The sequence below is a fragment of the Protopterus annectens genome, chromosome 1.part2 (genome assembly GCF_019279795.1).
Source record: "Protopterus annectens isolate FY-2018-M chromosome 1.part2, PAN1.0, whole genome shotgun sequence".
Classification (NCBI taxonomy): Eukaryota; Metazoa; Chordata; order Ceratodontiformes; family Protopteridae; genus Protopterus; species Protopterus annectens.
The window spans coordinates 827434281-827457091 of NC_056727.1; the positions used below are offsets into that span (position 1 = coordinate 827434281).

The following is a 22811-nucleotide window of genomic DNA, read 5'->3' on the forward strand; positions in this document are numbered from 1 at the left end:
CATCAATGTTCTGTTAATATTGTCAAGTGTTTGCCTCCCCTCCACAAAACCACACTGATCCATATCTATCAATTTTGGTATCACTTTCGCCATTTTTTAACCACTATAGACATGAACACTTTATAATCATGATTTAGTATTGAAATGGGCCTGTATGAAGCTGGATCTGATGGACCTTTACTCTCTTTAGGTATTACCATTACCACTGCATTCTTCCAGGAAACTGATATTTCTCCTCCTCTTAAAATACTGTTAAACAAAACCTTCCAGATCTTTTTCAGTTTTTCCCTCCTAACTTCCAAAATTCCACAGGAATACCATCTATTCTGGTGACTTTCCTGTAAATTGGTTATACACAGCCATTTTTATCTCATCCCTTGCTATCCTGTTAGTAACAGAGCCTCATCTACCTCTAACCTTGGCATATTTAATTCTTCCATAAACATTTCCATTTGTACCTTTTCTTGATTTCCATATTTCTCTGCTTTATACAAATCTTCATAAAATTTCTGAAATATTTCTAATACTTCTACAGGGTCTCTTGTTATCTTCCTTGTTATAGGCTCCCTAAGCTTGGTAACTGCCCTTTCCACTTTCAGCTGCCTGAGTTCTTCTGCTAAAATTTTTTTGTGCTCTAGAATTATTATCAAAAACAGTTGCTTAACTGCAGTCTTTCTAAACTTGTGCATATTATTGAGGTAATCCCTTATTTTCTGTTTAGCATTCTGCAGTTGCTCCTTTTCTTGTTCTGAGAGATTCTCCTTATTTTGCAATACTTTACATTTGTCAATCCATCTAAATAATTCTTGTTAATGTTTAACCATATCTCGCTTTCATTTGCAACCTAGTTTTAAACTCCACTTTAATTTTATCCCACTCCTTAGCTATGTTTTCAGAAGATAATTTTATCTTTGCTAGTAGCTCCTGAATTAATTCCACAACCCATTCCTTAAATTCCTCTCTTTTCAACCGATAGGTGGGAAATTGCCAGTGTCTCACTTTTATTTCATTACCTTGCATTTTTATTTTAGTTATTATGGTGCTTGATCTGAACTAGTTATTGGGTGCGTTTCTAGATCTTCAGTTAAACACCCATGTTCCGATGAGATATAAAATCTATCTAGCCTAGCCCAGTTTTTGTATCTCAGTGAGTAATATGTAAATTCACTCTGAATTCCTAGTACTGAATTCACATCTTCCATACAAAACATTTTCATAAATTTGCAGCAAATGAACCAATGAAATAAAACACGGCCCAAAAGTACATAAACTAGATTTAATGAACGGTAAGAGCTTTCACAAATGCTTCATCAGACAATATAAAAAAATCCAGCAAGAACACACCCATATAAATATCAATCATCATTAACTATGGACCAATCCTCATTCAAAAGCAATCAACAATTCAAACAATGTAAATAAAATAGAAATTAGAAAATAAACAACTAAAAATAAAGTCATATGCATATATATATATATATATATATATATATATATATATATATATATACATACATACATATATACATGTAAAACACAAAATACATTAAAAACATCAAAAATACATGAAAAAACATGAAAATAAGCTCAAAAATAACTATACGTATCTAAACTTCACTACACTCAAAGTCTCTGTCCCTTTAAGATGGGTCTCAGGGGTACCTTTTCATTTAATCCACTGCCTTGATCTGCTCTTAAGCTAATCATCCAATGGACCTCCCTGGTTTCAGTCAAATTCCTTATATCACCCCCCATACTAGATTGTATCCTATCTATGACCATAAATCGAAATATATGCTGTGGGTCACTGTTCATAACATGTTTGGAGAGTGCATTATTCACAGAATGACATTGCATGTTATACAGATACTCCCTGATCCTGTCCTTGAATGCTCTATCCGTTTTGCCAACATAAAATGCAAGGCATAATGCACAACAGGCTAGGTAAATCACATGAGCGGTAGTACAGGTAGCTCCCAACTTAAAATAAAACTTACTTCCAGAATATGGATGTTCAAACATTCCACTGCTATCCAGGTGACCACAATAATTGCAGTGGTCATAACTGGTCATGTTTTAAGCTATTTAGGAGGCAAGCAGGGATATTGTCAGGGTCCACTGAAACAGTGTTTTTGGCCTTAGTAAGCACTGCCAGGACCTGATGACCTAACCTGAAGAAATTCAACTTAGAAAGCATTCATACTTTTGTAACATTTCCACCCAGTTTTCTGTTTTTGCAATACTACTCTTCTGTTTGCTCTTCAGCAAACACTTCCAAACATCTAACATTAAAAATGAGATACATAAGCTTACTTCACCAGATTTTCCTATACAAAGTTGTTGTTTTTCTTTCGGCTTTTCCCGGTTTGGGGTCGCCACAGCGGAACTCCGGTCCGCTAATGATTGGCAGTAGATTTTGATGGTGCCGAGGTGCCAGCTCGACGCCCAACCTTCAACTAAGGCTTTCCAAATTTACCACACATATGCAGTCAGCAGAAAAAACTCAAATAAACAGTTCATCCGAAGTCACTTCCTGTTCAGCTACTCGTGCACATGAGAAAGATTGGAATTTACACTAAAAGAAGTCATATACATTGAATTCCTTTTTAACTCAATGCGTAGTAACACTTAACACATTAAACATTTGTATTTCTCATTTTTACTGGGATAATGATACCAAAACTGAATCAGAATTGATTATAAAAATAATACAAGATTTCATATTATCTGCTTAGCAAAAGCTATTTATTTGCCCCTGTGGCTTACGATTTATAACAGTCTTGAGCTGTTTACAGATTTACAACTGAACAAAAAATATGGATGTAGTACTCGGAATTGGTCTGTTTCAGTTAATAACTTGCTTGGCTTCACAGGATAACAAGGAACTGTGATACTGGCCTAAGAAAGTGTTAGCTAAAATGGCTTACATAATTTCAGCAGCTGCCAGGGTGTGAGCTGTTCTAGATGCAGGACAAGCCATAGTTGGCATGGCTAAACTAGGGAAGATGCTGCTTTTGCCTAGAAGAATTTCCATCAGTAGGCAGCAAAATGTCCCTACTCATGGGTAAAGTAGTATTACCACAGAAGGTGCTTCTGTCTGGTACATTGCTTGCTGACTGCAAAATAAAATGAATAGGAAAAATGCAACTTACATTTGTTTTATGAGCATTAATAGTGCTGCTGGTGCAACCACTCCCACACAACTCAAGTTTCTAATTCACAAGACAACTTCTTAAAGATTGAGAAACAAGGCCAAGGCCAATGCTCTCTCCATGCCACAGGTTCCTGCCTAAACAGTCAGCAACATACAATTACCTAGCTACTCACTCTCTCATCTAGTCTCTATCACAAAATGATGCCAGACCTCAAGTACTAATGCATTTCTTCAGTTCAAGCACGGTACTCTCATTCCTAGTCTGTCCTCATTCCTGAAATGGTTTTTAGCTTGCAGCTGTCAAATCAGATTCACCCAATCAACTGCAAGGGAGGGCAGGAGCAAAATGGGCTGCCATGAACTCCATATTCTTAAAAAAAAAAATTGAGACATGATTTCTGGACAATATGGGAAAACAATGGTTAGGTGGCATCCTTACCCACTGCTGTGCGACTGTGGAGTTAGTATATGTAAGTTAGGGGTGGGGTCTACCTCTTCCCCATGGGGGTACAGGGGCATCATCTTCCATGCAAAACAGTTACATCAGTCTCTGCATGTGGATTGAGGGCAGTGCTCTCAATTAGTTGTGAATGAGTAATATTTTTATAAGTGACTCTTCTTCAACTGCTACAGACGAAGCAATATCAGCACATGGTCCGGGCCCAAACAAGAGTGATGCATTATATGGCTGTCGTATGCAGCTATTTTCTTTTGCCCAAAGGGAGTAAGAATAACATAAATGTATTTATTTACTTACTTGTTGAAGATCAGTGGAAGATCCTTGTCAAGTCTCTTCACCAACAACCTAAGTAACATGTCTTTGGGAAGAAACCCAAATGGACAAGATGTGTGTGCTGGAGGGGGCTGAATGTTAAGCCAAAACCTAGATTGTGAAGCTGCAAAGAAACACCATTAACCACTGTACCAAAACTGTTGTGGCACTAGGAGGAGTTTCAACATCCCAGCAATGAAAGTGTTAAAAAGGGAGAGTAAAAGACTATCCTAAACATTAAAAGGCTTCCAAAAATCCTACCCAACTACACATTAAGAATCCAAAGGAATAAATACCACAGTAAAGTAAAAGTGGCAAGGAAAATGTAAAATGAATGGGCAACCACAATGGACATGCTACTCTAAATGTCAGTAAGTAGAAACAGGCGATTGGCATATGCACGGCCACAGTCCCCAAAAGTGGAATTGCTGGGTAAGCCTACTAGGTGACTTTCCCCTCGTAGCTTCAGAACATTCTAAGAATAGCCTGCTAATTACTATTGCCTTGAAGAACTTATGTTTCATTAGAAAACAATATTCCAATTATCATATTTCTGAATGAAAATCAAAGAAAAGCACCTTACCTGCATTTTTCTCAATGGCTGTCCGTAGTATTTTTTCACATGGAGTCATGACTCCTAAATCAATCACTCTGCAGGAAAGGAAACATATTTTAAAGTACACTGCAATTTCTAGCACGGATTCATACACCAACATTACCTGACATTTATTATGGACCTTCACAATATAATCTTACCAAGTTATCTAAAAATGCAAAAAAAACCTGCATAAACAGTAAGGTTATACAGCACCTACCCTAAGTCTAGATCATCAAGGATGTTGAAGCAGCTGAACAAGATTGCCCAGTTTCTCCTTGATGAAAGAAACAAAGACTGACAGACTGGTTCAAGGAAAATTCAGAAACCAATTTTTGAGTTGATCTGATTTGAGCAGAAAGGGCACTTTCCAAAATACAAGCTTCAATGCACTGGTAAACAAGCAGACTGAAATGAGGAGAGGCAAACCTGTCAACCATAAAGTTTAAATCCCAAGGAGGGGTTCTTCATATGTGGGTGGGGATGCAACACCTTTTAAGGAACTGCCTTCCACAAAGTTATGACAGGCAGAAATGGCTGACACACATAACCTAACGATGGAACAACAGACGCACAGACCAAACAGTCACTTGAAACAGGTATAAATGACCCACGATTTAACTAGAATGGGAAATAACTGATATTGGTCCACATACAAGAAGGACCCATCCCACATACTACAGCAAGTTTGTCCAGAGTCTTCCATGTAGTTTGAACCTCTCCTGAGATCCCAAATGGAAAATGCAGTAACATTAGTCAATATGAAACATGATGTAAAGCCAACTGTTCAACCTTACCATGGTTGACATCCTTGGCTATGACTAGGAGCATTTCCTGTATTATTACAGATCTGACACCTGTATTATTACAGATCTGACAGTATGAAACCACCTTCTAAAACAATGTAAACGTGTAATTATACAATACTCTGCTATAATACTGTGAAATATTTAACACTCCCTCTTTCAGTATCAGTTGTTACCACTTCATTGTTATTGTTTGCTTTGCATACTTATGCTTGCATTTCCTTCACTGAATGTTTCATTGTCCTTCACTGAATGGATCATCATCTTAACATTTCTTTTACTCTGTTGTTTGCTTTATGACCTAGCAATGCTTGTTCCCAAAAGAGTTCTGGTTTGCCTATATATATTCTATTTATGGTATGTTCTGTAATTATTTGTTTCAATACATACTCATGTAAAATACTACCTAAGTTTCCATATGCTACATTCTATTAAGTGTGCTCATTTATGAGTCCAGTCATGGCTGAAAAGGGACAGTTGACCAGTCTAATTACTCAATACACACACTGCAAACAAAGCAAATATCTACAATGAAATCTTCATTAACCCTACTACACTGAGCAAAAGAGCAGTTGCACTGTATTCTCTAGACTGGAAAAGAGGTTAGTCTCAAGTGTGTCATTTCTAGAATATCCAACATAAAATTCCTGAATTTACAACTCTAGAAGAGTTTTGGTGATGAGACTAAAAAAGTCCCTCAGCGAGTTCACTTATCAGTGGATGTAAACTGAGAGACGCATCTCTTCCTATTGCCTAAAGTCAAGACACATGCTACCTCCTTGGAAAAAAGTGAGCTACAATCAAGTGTTCCCTTGTTTTGATTTTTGTGTGCATAGAGAACTAGGCAAGCACAAATAACATGTACACAGATTACCATGAACAAAAATAAGTATACAGAAATGAGTGAATTAAAAGTATAAAAAGGTTATAAAGGGACGCAAAAAGCACCCTGTAAGAAGTGTATTTTAAAGCACCTTCTTGCACCTTCTAAAGAAGTTTAAGGTGCTGCACCCATGATGCTGTCAAGGCAGTGAGTGAATCCAGCCAGTCAAGAGCAGAAAAAAAGACAGTCCAGTCCAGGGGGCTCATTTGAATCTGGGTATCACCAGCAGTTGCACACTGCTGCTGGGAGGGAGGATACTTGTTCTTTTAAATAACTGTCATCCTAGAATCATGAATGCAGACATAAATCTGGCTGTATCAAAACTACAGTAGATTGTTGCACTCACATTCTCTTTCTTTTTTTTTTTTCATACAGTAATTATATTTATTTACTGCAGACTAAAATTAATATATTCTCATTCAAGTGCAATTCCAGTCACTTCCTTATGTGCAATATCACCTAATCTCACCTCTGTGTATAGTGAACGTTTCTTTTCATGTGTTATCTAGTAATGAATGTTATCCAGTGTAATAAATAGTGTACAAGCATGTGCATCAGCTTTTTATAGATTTAGTTTTGTACTATAGTTATTGTTTATTCTTTAAGACCTATCATGTCTGTCTTTTTGTGTTTGTTTTCTCCTGTAAAAGAGCTGACACTCGAAATTTCATTTAGGTGGCACTTGTGTTTCCTAAATGACAATAAAGTTTTTTTGAATCTTTTTAGCCACAACGAAATTTAAAAACACCATCATAACGAAATTGAAAGATTTGTGGTACTTGACAGGGAGAGAGCCAGCTTGGAGACTGGTGTGAAATATTTACCGTTCCAGGGCCCAGTGACAAACATCTGATATCAAAAGGGGATCCAGGAGGGCCACTGTAGCTCAGACACTCTTGGCACCTCAAAGCCCAATACAACACCCTCTTTTAAAACAAATGAAGTACCAGTCACTATGTTCTGTGAAGCTGTTGTGGTAGTGGTTCATGAGTAAGTTTACCTTATAAAATTTTAAAATGAGTTACAAAAATCTGTCTGGTGTAAAAAAGAAAGATTTGGTAATGATGTTCAAACTTGTTTCCTAAGGGAAGTGAAGGGGAAGAGAAATTTAAAGGCTGGTCTGGCCACACAGCTTCCCAATCTCTCCAGCTGTTGCTGAAACTTCTTAAGTTAAGAAAACAAGAAGTTATGTACTCACCATACCATTCGATGTATGTAGTCCATCTCGCCTCACATTCTTACCCGTGGGTTCGGAGCCGAACCTTGGCTCCGACTTGGCCATACTCTAGCTCGAAGTCTTCAATTGACTCATGGCTAAGAGGTATCCCATGCTGCAATGCGCCTATCCCCCAGATCTTGTTTGCTGCGAGCTCACATACACACAAAAACACACACACAAACACACTGAGAGGAAGAACCAACTCAACATATCAAGAAGGAGTGCTGAGACCAGAGACTCGACCTCTAGGTTAGGTGGGTGGGTTAGTAAGAATGTGAGGCGAAATGGACTACATACATCGAGCGTTATGGTGAGTACATAACTTCTTGATGTTATGTAGTCCAATCTCGCCTACATTCTTACCCGTGGGACAGCGTCCCTAGCACCTAGACCTTGGGCGGGTCACTGGAAAATACTCCTGATCACTGTGGAACCAAAAGAGGATCTGCCCCTTGATACCAGATCCAATTTGTAATGACTAATAAAGGTGAGAGGAGATGCCCAAATAGCTGCAGCACAAATATCATCCATATACATCTTAGCCTGAAAGGCAGTAGAAGTAGACATCGAACATGTAGAGTGAGCCTTTACCTTAAAGGGCAATTCCTTGCCATTTGAAGAATAGATGAAGGAAATGCAGCAAGAAATCCATCTGGACAGAGTCATTTTGGAAACTGAAGTCCCTAGTCTATTGTCAGAAAACAAGACAAAGAGTTGATCAGCTTTCCTAAAATCTTTTGTTCTATGTAAATAGAAATGTAATTGTCTGTGGACATCTAGCTGATGAAACTTAAATTCTGCCTTTTTACAGAATTCAGGTAAAAACACTGGCAACTCAATAGACTGGTTGAGATTGACCACTGAAGCAACCATAGGCATAAAGGAAGGATTAGGTCTTAGCAAAACCCTATCCTTGTGAAATATCAAGTAAGGGGGCCGGACTGATAAAGCCTGGATTTCAGAGACCTGCCTAGCCGAAGTGATGGCTATCAAAAAGAGTGTCTTCCAAAACAAAAATTTTATGTTACAGGTTGCCGCAGGCTCAAAAGGAGGTGAGGTAAGCTGCTGTAGCACAAAATTAAGGTCCCATGGCATAACAGGATCAAAGATCGGAGGTCGAAATAGCATCGTCCCTTTGAGAAAAGCCCTACAAAGTCTGTGAGCCATTAGATTGGGTTCATTAGCAACATGAAAAGTAGAAATGGCTGCCAACTGCACTTTGATAGTTGCCGTAGCAGATCCCTGACTAAATAGTTGAAATAGAAACTCTAAAACTGATGAGATGGGAGCTGTATAGGGATCAATCTGTCTTTCATGAGCCCAAATGGAGAATCTCTTCCACTTACTGGAATAAATCTTCCTAGTAGAACGCTTGTGGGAGGAAGACAGAATACGAACCACCTCCGGTGAAAAAACATGAAGCCTGACTAGGGATGGAATTGGACCAGCCATGCTGTCAACCTGAGGGTCTGGATGGAGGGGTGGAACTGCCCTGACATACGAGTCAACAGATCCGGCTCTGGGTCCAGAATCCACGGCTCATCCATTAGATAAGGGTGAAGAAAAGGAAACCAGATCTGACGAGACCAGTGTGGAGCAATCTATATCATTTTGCTTCCCGAAGACTGTACTTTCTCAATAACCTTCGTTATCAGGGGAATTGGAGGGAAGGCATAGAGAAGACCGGAGGGCCAATCAGGAACTAGAGCGTCCCTGGGTGCTTCCCCTTCTGGGGGAATAAGGGTGAAGTAGCTGCTGCATTTGACATTGAGGGGGCTGGCAAATAGACTGCAGCAAGGCTGACCCCCATCTGCGGAAAATCTGTTCCGCCACTTGTTCGTTCAGGGACCACTCGTGAGGCATCAGAATAGCTCTGCTCAGCTTGTTGGAAATCACGTTGGACTTCCCCAGAATGTGCGTTGCCACTAGAAAGTGCTGGGAAGACACTGCACACTGCCACACTCAAAGAGCCTCTCTGCAAAGGGGATACGACCTGGTTCCTCCCTGTTTGTTCAGATACCAGACCACTGACATGTTGTCCAAGTGGATTGCAATTGTCCCATGAGGAAGAATGCTTTGAAGTGCTTGCAATGCTAATAACACCGCTCTCATCTCTAAGACATTGATATGCAAATGGATCTCGTGTTCCTGCCACGTGCCTTGGATAGTCCTGCCAAGATAATGCCCCCCCCACCCAATCTGGGATGCATCCATGGTCACAGTGGCAATCGGGGGAGGAAGAATGAAAGGCATACCCGTGTTGCGATTGCTGGTCTGAAGCCACCAGCACAGATCCTGCTTGCACCTGTCTGTTATTACAATAAAGTGGGAGAGTGGAAGGTGCTGAAGAGACCATTGGGCAAAAAGTAGCCACTGAAGAATCCTCATGTGAAGTCTTGCAAGAGGGACTAGCGTAATCGTGGCAGCCATGGTCCCTAACAGCTGGAGGACCATTTTTGCCTTGACCTTCTTCAGTGGTAGTAAAGCATAGACTTGCTGCTGTAAAACTTGAATTCTCTCTTCTGGCAGGAAAACCCTCATGAGCACTGTGTCTAATCTGGCGCCGATAAAGGTAACACGCTGCGAGGGCAACAATGCAGACTTTTCCCAATTCAAGGTGATTCCCAGACTTTGGCACAGTGCAATAGTGGCGTCCCTGGTCTTTAGTAGTAGATGCCTGGTGGTGGCAGACAGGAGCCAGTCGTCCAGGTACTGAAACACTTGGAATCCCAGATGTCTCAAGTGAGCCGTTACCACTGCCATGCATTTGGTGAACACCCTGAGACCAGAGGGCAGGGCGCGAAATTGAAAATGACTGGCTCCCAGCCGGAAGCGTAGGTGACTTCTGGATGCCCTGTCCATTTTTGTATGGCAGTAAGCATCCTTGAGGTCGATGGAGCACATCCACACATCTTTCCCTAATAATGGGAGAACTGACTAACGTGACCATGTGGAGCTTGGACTTCTCTACATGAAGGTTCAAACGGCTGAGATCCAAAATGGGTCTCAGGTCCCCTGTTCTGTTCAGCACCAAAATGAATCTGGAGTAAGTCCCTAATCCTACTTGGTCTGAGGGGACGGGCTGGATGGCTCCTTTTAACAGCAACATTTGAAATTCTAAGGTTGCGGAATCCCTTTGACTGGGTGGGACATCTGGGATTCTTTTGTTTGGAGGGGGAGATGAAAGAAAAGGAATATGATAACCTCTGGAGATTATCTCTAATACCCACTTGTCTTGTGTGATGTCTCTTCAGGCTTCTGGGTACAGAGAAATGCGACCCCCGACTGGCTCCAGAGATGCACAGTCAGGCCTCCCCTCTGGAGCACTGGTAGGGAGAGCCATGAAAGGAATTGCGGTCCCCCAGATTATGTGGGCCTCCTCTGCCTCTAGGTGATGTCTACTTGAATTTCCACAGCCTCCTCTGCCTCTGGAGGGGGGATCACACTGTGCGTCATGAAAAAACCTCTGCAATTTTCCGAACCACATTTTTCCACCCTTCTGGCCCTTGGGATAAGGTCTAGAAGGCATGGAAAAATGGACTCCCACAGGGTTTTTCCTTCCTGCTCGCACCTAGTGAGAGTATCCTTCACCTTGGTTCCAAATAAGGATGAACCGTCAAAGGGCGCATTGGTGAAGGTAGACTTGAAGGCCTCCGTGAAGTTGCACAGGCGCATCCAAGAGTGTCTCTTAAGAGAGACTCTGGAACCTGCAGCCCTGCTTGCTCCATCGGCTGCGTACGAGATCAGCCTCACGGAGGAGTTGGTAATAGAATTTAGGGTAGACATCTGAGCACTGACTTTCTGAGCCACAGCATCAGAAATGTTACCCTGTACAGAATCTCCCAACTCCTTTAGGAGATCTCTTTGGAGCCATATAAAATGTGATAAGTAGTTCAGCGACCGCAGTGTAAAGGCCGCTGAAGAGAACACATGCTTCCCATACTTGTCCATAGCCCTGGACTCCTTGTTAGGGGGATGAAGTTTCTGCAAGTTCCTTCTTGGTGGCTGCTGCCACCACCATGTCATCTACTGGAACGCCTTTTGTAAGAAATTCTCTATCAGAGGGAGCAGACAAAAACTTGTTGGTTCTCCTAGGGACTGGTTCCACAGTGTGCAGAGTTTCCCATACCTTTCGATAAACGACATCTAAGAGCTCGTCAAACGGGGGAGAAACCCAAGAGGTGGAGGGTTGGGACCCAAAGGCCTTCAGGAACACCGACTCCTCCTCCTCAGAAGGGGCTTTAATTGGCCAGTCGCCTCTCTGTCTCAGTATTTCCAAGATACTGAAAAAGAGATATCATCAGAAGACGACTTAGGGGACCCCAATGACTCCTCGAGGCCGGTGTCAGATGTGAGGGACTCATCTTGGGAGTCAATGTGCTTCCTCTTGCACACTCTCTTTCTGGGTGGCTCCTCGGGTAAAAAACCAGAGGAGGCCTCAGAAAACTGGGGACCACTCACGGAGGTATCCTGAGGCCTTAGGTCTCTGCTGTCCCTAGATAGGGGGTGATCAGATACTGATATCGGTGCTGGAGGGGAGAGAGTGTCGGTACCGTACGATGCAGCTGACGACCTGTCCAGCACATTCCTCATGACCTCGAAAGCTGATCCCTCCGGCTCCGAAGGTTGACTAACCATAGAAGGCAGCCTCGGAGCCGAGGAAATAAGGTCTGAAGCCAATGTCGGCTCCAAGCTCACCCGAGCCAAAGCACCGAGAGGAAGGCTTGGAGCCGAAGAAGATCGACCGATACCTCCCTCCCGGCTCGGATCAGTGAGCTGTGAACCCTGGACTCCGTGGAGCAGAGATGCCAGAAGGGACTACTGGAGCCGATCTCGAGGCATCAGACGAAACCGACAGCTCTGGCTCTGAAGAAAGGTCCAGAGGAGGGGCTCTGGAGCCGACTGGGCCGGAGCCGAAAGCAATTTAGCCAGCACCAATGACTGGAGCAGTTTCTTCATCACTCTATCGACATCGTTATCGGAAAGTGTCCTGGAGGATCTAGAGGACATGGTCAGGGATCTGGATCTCCCTATAGAGGGAGACCTACGAGTCGGAGGGACCGGTTGAAAAACTGGAGAATGGCTCTGAATTGGCAAATCTGAGACTGGCTCCAATAAACCTGGAGCCGATGTAGACATCATCAAAGCACTGTCTTCTATCGGCCCTGAAGCCAGTGGAGCCGAAGAAGCAATTGAAGTTTTAATAATTTTCTCCGGTGGCTCTGAGGAGACTGACGGAGCCGGAGAGCACTTCTTAGATGATTTTTTGTCCATTTTTTTGTCTGATTTGGAAGGAGAAGACTTGGAACTGGAAGATCTTTCCAAATCCTCTTCAAAAGAAGGTTTCAGAAATCCTCTTAAAATTAGCTTGTTCTTCCTCTCTTGCAGCACGCGGGGGCTGAAAGCGTGACAGAACAAGCAGGATTCCTGTAAATGAATAGCCCCCAAGCAATACACGCACACAGAGTGCCCATCCGTCAAAGACATTTTGTTGTTACACTTAACACACTTTTTGAAGCCCGAAGGCCTGGTGCTCTTTAGAATCCTCAGACATGTTGAGACAAGAACACACACACACAGGGGAAAATGGTAGGGGCAACTTCACCACAGAAATCAAAGAAGCATGGGAAACTAGAGCCTCTAACTCAAACAGCCTAGAGACAGTGAGGTAACCACAGGAAGGACTAGGTCCTCTAAGTTAAATGGGCCTAGCCCAGGAAAAAACAGGAGAACAACAACAGTCACACCACAAGGAACCTGCTGACAAGGGGGATTAACCTACTACACAATCAGAACAAGAACAACAAAAAAAAAAATAAGGGAGGACTAGGTCCTCTAACTGAAACGGGTCTAGCCCGTAAACACCAAGGGAACGGGATACCAGAAAAAATTCAATAAACCGTTAGAAGTAAAAACACACACACACTAGCTATTAAAATAGCTTTTGGAGCTACTAAATCAAACAAATAGAAAATTTGTACTTAGCCACAGCCAAGAGTGAGACCACGTCAGAGCTGTACGAGTGGCAAACGAGATCTGGGGGATAGGCACATTGCAGCATGGGATACCTCTTAGCCACGAGCCAATTGAAGACTTCGAGCTAGAGTATGGCAGAGTCGGAACTGAGGTTCGGCTCCGAACCCACAGGCAAGAATGTAGGCGAGATTGGACTACTTAACATCTGATGTTTGTCTTTTTTTACTGTTGTTTAAGAGTTTGCTGCTTCTTTCCCAGGTTTAGCAGTAGCAAAACTCCTGCCACACTGTAGGGTAAGCTAAAGTTGTTTAACAATGTTTTCGGTGTTTTTCCACACTGGATACAAAGTCATTAGCTGTCTTCTGAAAAAGAGCTTCAGAAGATGCAGTTGTTAGCTTAACCTCAACATCTTCTGAGCAGAGCTCAGTTCTCAGCCATGCATGCATGCTTACACAGAGATATACCACAGTTTCTGTCATCATAAAATCATCAAGTGAATTGTAAACATCATGTCCACATATATTCTATAAAATGCAGATAACAGTTTATCTATTTTTTCCTTAGTGACTCCTTCAGGCAAACTGAATAACTTCCTCTACAGGACTCAAAACACAGCTGATATTGAGCCCCATGACTCGTATAATTAATGGTCATAAGAGAAAGGTCAAACAAAGTAATATTTTTTCCCAAACCTGTTTAAAATGCTGGATTTTGAAGGAACAATAGTTAAAGCCACTGTGTTCTGCTTTGGATTTAAGGAAACTGTGGTTGAGTCAGGCATAACATGTTTTACATACACACAACCTTGTTTTACAGCCACGTTTAACCCTGTCATCTTTTGTAGAAGTTAGGAGTATGGCTGGCTTTATACATAGGTAAACTAGATAGCAACCTTTGATATTCTTTGGCTAGGTGCACTTTTTGACCTGTATTTATTTCCCCTCATTTCTTTACTAAATGAAAAAAGTTGGAAAGGTGCCCTTAGCCAAAAAGGTGTCCTATAAGGAAGAACAATGCTAGTCATTGTCATATGGCAGCAATGAGTGTAAAAAAAAAAAAAATCCACAAATTGATTGGCCAAACAGTTTGAAGGCTTTCTTAATCCTTGTGTCATCTGACAATGAGCAGAAATCTAGCACATATTAAACAGTAAAGAGAAGTGGGTAGTGGCCTTGGATGATACAGTAGGAGCAGCCAGAAAGACCGTGATGAAAGTTTGCAAGTGTTTTTTTTTTTTTTTTTTTGAGATTCTGGCAAGCAACCAGATACAAACAGTGGACACATCTGCAGGGCAAACTGGTGGGGACTTCATTTGCCCTGCAAATGTGTCCACTGCTGCCACTTCCTTTCAGGTGTCACTGATTTTGCAAAATTGTTCTGGTATTGCTTCACAGTTTTAACTTGCTCCACCTAGCAAGTTAATTTTTCTGGTAAATCACTGAGGAATGCAGTCAGTCAAGAATGCTAGACAGAGTTTCACACTTCCTATTGCTCAGAAAATACATACTGATGCAAAGTCTGTTGGTCTGTTAATTTTGTAACTGATATGTAGTCACTTGTAGTCAAATAATGCCAGAGTTCTGTGCTTCATATCGTTCCAAAAATACATGTAGATGCAAAATATTTTGTTTTAGTAACTTGTAAATGAATTAAAGTGATAAAACTGCCTATGATTTTGGCCCTTTCTCCTCTCATCCCCATTATTTCTGCCTTTGCTTCTGAATTTTAAGCAAGTAAATTAAGAGCTAATAATCCCCCTGAGACCATGTCTTTTACCATCAGTTCACCATAAAATTTGTGTTTTCTTATTAAAATTGCAGAAAGTTGCAGTTGCTAAATGAGAGATATTTAAGTCTCCGACCTCATATCCCTCAAAAACCTAACAATTCTCCAGGTATATAAAAGCAATATTTACAAAATGTCCCTGGATTTAGGGCCTTTGTTCTTCAATATTTTACCTCATTTTGTCAGTGATTCTTTCCTTACTTAGGCAAAACCTTTTTTTTTATTTTTATTTTACAAAAGTTGACTATCTGGGATGTACACTGACAAATGTGTCATTCAAAGGGGATCCAGCGTCTGTCAGCCTGGGACGACATGCTCGACAGGCCTCGTTGTTTCACAAGAGACGGCTTGCACCTGTCACCCCTAGGCTTTCGAATACTGGCCAAGCCTCTTGCTGCCTCCATAGTGCCTTTTTTTAGGCAAGGCTCAAAAGTCAAACCCACCTCTGTAAACAGCACAAATAAAAAAAAATGAGGGTTATGCTACTCAATGCCAGGAGTTTAAATCTCAAAATGCATGCGCTCAAAGCACTCCTCAGTATGGAGAATGTCGACATCTGTGCAGTAACTGAAACCTGGTTTAAGGCTCCACAGAGCACCCCAGCATTACAGGGCTACAACTCATACCACACATTTCAGCCACAGGACCAAAACACAAAAGGAGGGGGTGTATCTATATTCATCAAGGATACCTACACCTCCAGGTTAGTGGCGCAGCATGATACCTCTGAGATCATCCATGTGCAACTAACATCAGGCAAATCTGCAATGCAAATTGTGGTCTGCTACAGATCACCCTCCATGACCCAGGACCACCACTTCGCCTTTCTAGAGACACTGGAAAATATGAAGTTCCTACCGAAAACCGTGATATTGGGCGATTTCAATTACCCTACCGTTAACTGGAAAAACTACTCAAGTACAAACTCCCAGGTCCAGCGCTTCCTGGAATTTATTAACTCAAAATGCCCTGGATCAGCTGGTAAACTCCCCTACCAGAGGTGAAAACATATTGGACCTGGTCATCATCAACATGGGCGACAGGTGTTCCACCCGTCACTGGTTAGATCAGACCATAAACTAATCACTCTGGATGTCCACACCACACCACCACCTCCAACCAAGGAAACCACAGTGAAAAACTTTTCTATAGCAAACTGTACAAGATGCAGGAACCTTTACAAATGCACTCTATGAACACGCACCTACAAGGATGCATGGATCGTGCCATCCCTAGCAAATCCAAGACTCACTCCCCTAAGATAAGGAAACCAGTCTGGTGGACCCCTGCCATAAACAGGCTATACAATAGAAGGAGGAAACTAGTTCAGAAAAAAAGCAAATCCCAAGAAGGAAAGACATCCTTGATCAGTATCAATAAGAAACTAAGGTCCTCATAAAATCCTCCAAGGCTAACTTCGAAAGGAAATAGCCAAGGATTCAAAAGATAACCACAAAGCCTTCTTTAGCTATGTCAAGAATCTAAGTGGCAACTCGCAGATAAGCTCTGAGCTAGTGCAAAATAGCACAAAATATACTGAACCCACTGATATTGCCAACATCCTGGCAGATATATTCAGTGCAAACTTCACCCCCCTCTCACCCCCAAAAGGGCCCACAATAATACCGGAAAAGTGCAGTGTCCCAGAAATCACAGACGCACAGGTGAAAACAGCCCTTTCAAAAGCCAAAAGCACAGTGTCAGTGGGGCCAGAAGGTGTCCCAGGCTGCGTCTTGCACAAACTACAGAACAAACTAACCCCCCACCTAAACACACCGTTCAACTTCAGCCTCCCCACAGGCTACATGCCCATAGAATGGTGCACAGCAACGGTTATTACACTCCACAAAGAATGGGTCACAACTGACCCTGGTAACTATTGCCCCATAAGCCTTGACTAGCCTGGTCTGCAAGGCTATGGAGAGCATCACCATGGAAATCATTAACAAAGACATTGAGAACCTCCAAACACTTGACCCGACCCAGTTCGGCTTTGTTAAGGGCAGATCATGCCTACTAAACTTGGTTGACTTCTTCAAGACAGTCACCAAGGCCATAGATGAGGGGAAGGTAGTTCACACAGCCTACCTTGACCTCGCCAAGGCTTCTGACACCATTCCCCACTTGGGAATTAAAGAAAACTCACCAGCCTAAACATAAACCCCTACGTCACGAGATGGGTTGCCAACTGGCTTACAGACAGAACTCACACGGTAAGAATAGCGGGCTCCAGGTCCGACTCTAAACCAGTCACAAGTGGTGTCCCACAAGGCTTGGTCCTGGGACCCCTACTGTTCGGCATATACTTCTCAGAAGTACAGGCAAACACAGGAGGACTATGGCTAACCAAGTTCGCCGATGACTGCAAACTGGGAGCCATAACTGACTCTCCGGCTGACACAGACATTCTCCAAAAGGGCCTTACTGAGACAGACACCTGGTGTCAAAGTCATGGTCTCAAGCTAAATGCCAAAAAATGCATAATCATCCCATTTGGGAAAAACAAAACACCCATGAATTACTACATAGGTGGCAGCCCCCTTAATACAGAAGAGGTAATAAGAGATCTGGGGACCCAGGTAGATAGTAATCTCTCCTTTGACAATCATATTGCCAAAGTAGTTAGGAAATCCTTCTATGTAGAGCGTCTAATTACTAAAGGGTTCACATCTAGAAATACGGAGGGTATAGTGCCCCTCTACTCCTCACTCATCAGACCCACCATAGAGTTCAATGCCCTGTTTGGGATGTACCTCACAAGACACTTCCAACAGCTGGAAAGACCACAAAAGTATCTCACCAAGAGGATTAGTGGCCTCAAACATATGCCCTATGCAGGCCGACTGGAAAAACTCCAGCTGCACTCAGTGGCATATCACTTACTCAGAGGTGATCTCTGCCTGACTTACAAAGCCATGTCCAACTCAGAATTGATGGACATGCTCCACCTAAAGAAATCCAAGTCACTGCGAGCCACTCGCTCTAGTGAGCTATACCTCGTCACAATAATAAACAGAACATGCTAGAGGGATAGACTCCTGTCACACAGACTCCCCATGCTTTGGAACAAAATTCCTAACTACATTAGGCAGAGCCCCTCACTAACACTCTTCAAGAGAAACCTTGACGAGTGGATGAGTAACAGAAAATACACCCCTGGGATCACTTCATTGGCTCTTCTTGACAGAGGCTCAGTTAATTAATCAATGGGGAGGCAAAAGCTGACACTCTGGCTAGGTTTATAAATGCCCTCGGACAGATAGCCTAGTACCTATCTATGAACCTATAAATGCCGTTTGCTCTTTATTCTGGCTTTGCACAGTTAAAAGTTATTTGTGTGAAGCAACTAAGAATACTTTATGGAAACAGACTGAAATTAATCTTATGTTCATCATAACTGGATGTCTGAAGTGCACACAGAAGTGACTTTAACTGTTGGGTGGGGGTAGCAGTTGTCTGTTGATGAAACCTGCTGATCCTCATGTTGAATACTCAGTTTTTACAGTCACTGATCTCATTTTGCAAGACTAGAGGGCACTTGTGTGAAATAACACAAAATGCTTTAGTACTCTGATTGTTTTGTTTATTTGTTGTTAATTTGTTTGAAGTGTACACAGTAATGTGGCTATAGCTGATGAGTATGGGGACCGTCTCTGGATACAACTGACATATCCCTTCTGTTGTTTAATCATTGTTAAACAGCAGGAGTAGTGTAAAACAATATATCTTCTAAAATCACTGCACTGATAGTATTGTTTTGCCTTGTGTGTTGGGGGAGGGGTGCAGCATATTTAAATGTAACAAGAAATACCACAAAAACCACACTCTCCTCCAACTCCGAACTGAAATACAACTCTGACCACTTAAAAATTTCACCGACTGTGTAGAAAAAAGAAACCACTTAGATGAAACAGATATTTTGTTCTCTCTAGCGCTTCGGTGTTGCCACCTTCCAGGAGTATCAAACATACAAATCACAAATACAAACTTTATATAGTATAGTCAATCAAAAACACACCTCTATAAATCAATTAAACAATAAATCAATAAAATTCTCCCAAAGGCCACTTAAAGTAAACTTTTCCAACTGAGTTCATTATTAAGGCCATTTGGGATCATAGTTTTGTATTTCAAAATAAAAATACTTTCGTTGTATAACAATTTATGTTTTAAAACATTTTCATCACCACTACAACACTTTATACTTTCTAAAACAATGCCCTGCAACAAAGACACATCACCATCATGAAAAGCATTAAAATGTGTTGCAATAACCTTATTTTCCCTTTTATGTTTTACATCCCTGACATGTTCTAAAAATCTAATGCGGAATTCCCTTTTGGTCTCCCCAATGTAATGTAATCCACACGGACTCCTAAGGGCATAAATTACCCTTATACTACGGCATGTGAAAACTTCTTTTGGTACAAATTTCACCCCATTAATACTTTCAAACGTTCTAACAATATTTTTACAAACACTACATTTACCACAGTAAAACGTCCCAAAACTTCCCACAGTTTTTTGTACACCTATTTTTGGCATCACAAACCTACCATGAACCACCATATCTTTTATATTTCTACCCCTTTTATATGAAAAAAGGGGTTTACCTGGAAGAATATTTACTAAAACTCTATCCACTATTAAGAATCTCCAATAATATTCTATTAAAGCTTTAATTTCTACACTCTTTATATTATATATGGAGACAAAATATATTTCATTTCCTACATATTTCTTAATTTCAGATTCACCTGTAAAGTAAAAGTTACCTCTCCTTTTATTTAGATAACTTTTTCTAACTAAACTCTTTTCTTCCTTTAATTTTAATAAGGCTTGCTTCAAATTACTTGGACTATAGCCCCTCTGTAGAAACATATTTGTTGTTATTTTCCATTCTTTTTCTAGATTGCTAACAACATTACATAATCTAGAAACACGTGCAAATTCCCCATAGGGTAAAGCTTCCAACACATAAGAAGGATGGCAACTAGAAGCATGAAGATACTGATTACCATCCATGAACTTTCTATGAATATTAGACAAAATATCCCCTTGTTCTGTACCCTCCAAAATGAGGTCCAAAAATACCACCTTATTTCCTCTCTGTAAACCATCAAAGGCAAGACTAAAAGGATTTTTATGTAAATCTGACATAAACTTATCTACTTGTCCATAGCCACCTTCACAAACAAAAATCAAATCATCAATATAACGATAATAAAATTGTACATATTCTTTCATAAACCCCAAATTAAATAAAAATTTATTTTCAAAATAAGACATAAAGAGAGTCGCATACATAAGGGCAAAAGCTGCCCCCATTGCTGTACCTTGTTTCTGTCTGTACAGTATCTCATTAAAATAAAAATAATTATTTTTTAAACAAAAATCAATTAAATCCAAAACAAAAAAAGTAAAAGGACTATCTCCCAAGAAAAACTTGACCGCTTCCAAACCATCCTTATGCTGGATGGAAGTATAAAGACTTTTAACATCTACTACAAGCCAATACATATCTTTTTTCCACTTTAAAGATGAAATTTTATTCAAAAAATCAACACTATTTTTTATGTAAACTGGTGATTTAAGAACATAGGGTGACAAAATATTATGTAGTACCAAACCAATATTGTATAAAAAATAATCACATGCAGAAATGATAGGTCTACCTGGAGGGTTCATCATATCTTTATGCACCTTCGGTAAACAAAAAAAGATAGCTATATCACTTTTACTATTGTACAGCTTATCCTTAACATCCTTTTCCATGAAGTATCCCAATCTAACACTCCTATCTAAAAGTTTCCCATACTCAGCCACAGCCTTATTGAATCTATTAATATCACATCTTTCATAAACATCGGTATTATTTAGATGTTCCATACACATGTGATAATATTGCATTGCATTCATCACAACAATTTTATTACCCTTATCCGAAGGTTTAATAACAATGTCAGTCCTATTACTTAATTCTTTCAAGGCACACCACTCCTTAAATGTCAAGTTATAGGACATCTTACACTTCTTAGATGTAATCTCTCTACAAATATTTTCTCATCCAAAATCCACCATAGAACCAAATTGTAAAATACGTTGATTAATAAATGGTGGAATAAACTTATTACAAGTAGGAACGCAAGAAACATCAATTCTAACATGTGCATCATTACAACTGTTGCTGGTATCTTCACTAAAGAATTGTTCACAAGAAAAAAAGCTATCATCAGATTCACATGCAGGAGATGAATTTGATGTAAAACCAAGGTCCTTAGACCCCTTTAAAAAATGATACTTTAAATGAATCTTTCTAAGAAATTTAAACACTTCCTGTTTAAGTATATAATCGCGTGGTAACACTGCCGGTACAAATTTAAGCCCCAAAGATAAAACAGAATTCTGTTCTGTAGTAAGAAAACATTTTGACAAATTCAGAACAGTGTTCGATTCAAAATAGTCATTACTTTTTGAATCTTTTATTAAATTGCTGTCCATACCTTTGTCCCTGTTGAAAGTCTGCCTGGTAGTTTTTATAAAAATTTCCGGCATTTGAACCGTGGTTTCTATCACATTTTTGTCCTTGCTGGCGTTGTGGAAGACCTCATTGTTGTTCATCCTGATTCCGAAACACTTGCATAAACCTTTCCGGCTGTTGAGGTAAAAGAAGCTCTGGAAAATCAGTGCTAACATCCGATCGATTCTCCTCACCGGAAGAAACCATAGAGGAAGAGGGCATGCTCTGGAACCTCACTCGCCGACGTTTTGAACGGTTTCCTCCCTTCCCATAGGAGGAAAATGTAAAGGCTAAACCCACCTCATAATCATTGATGTCCCGGACCAATTTAGTCTTTTTATGCTCAATTAACTCAGTTTCAAAAGCAACAAGTTTCTCATTAATTCTCTCTGAAAGAACTTTCATACTATCCAAATTAATAGATTATGTTAAATGTAACAACTTGGCCTTAATTTATTTCACTTTCCATTTCAAGCACCAGCACTGAGCATGATAGTCTCACAGGAACAGGATGTGTGAAAGTAAATTATCTCTTGTCTAGTGGTGCTCAGAGCAGTGTTACCATCTCACAAGTGTATAGCTCTGGTGTTCTGGTTGATTTCTTGGTTGTGGCTTCTGTGTGGTGTCTGCATAGCACTCCTGTAGATCTGGTGGGTTTATCCATCTGCCCTGGTTTTCTCCAACACACCAAAAGAGTTTTCCTGTATGTTATACTGCAGTGTGTGTGTGTGTGTGTGTGTGTGTGTGTGTGTGTGTGTGTGTGTGTGTGTGTGTGTGTGTGTGTGTGTGTGTGAGCAAATGGTGATATTATTCATTTGTCAAGGCTAATGTCAGTATGCGTGTACTTGTGTGTAAACTCCGTACAGCTTCTGTGAGACCTGAATTTCTGGGGTTAGACAGAGTATGTGTAGAAAATAATATAATTGATGTTATAAAGTTAACAAGTCATTATCTTTCAAAACTAAGGTATACAATGCATCATAGAAGCCAGACCTTTCTGGGGGCCTATTAGCCTCCTTACCCCCCCAGGCTATAGAAGCAGATTTTGACACCGGCTTAGAAGTGGCCTCTGCAGCACTCTTAACAGATGGGCGACTTCAG

General features: G+C 40.8%; 1 protein-coding gene across 2 annotated transcripts in view; it reads right to left on the minus strand.

Moving 5' to 3' along the window:
- Positions 1-22811, minus strand: part of MTR (5-methyltetrahydrofolate-homocysteine methyltransferase) — a 1755520-nt gene that overhangs the window by 464377 nt on the left and 1268332 nt on the right. For both annotated transcript variants that reach the window (XM_044059073.1, XM_044059064.1), the window contains exon 23: positions 4510-4577. In XM_044059073.1, coding sequence (XP_043915008.1) covers positions 4510-4577 — 68 coding nt within the window. The remainder of the gene's footprint in view (positions 1-4509; positions 4578-22811) is intronic.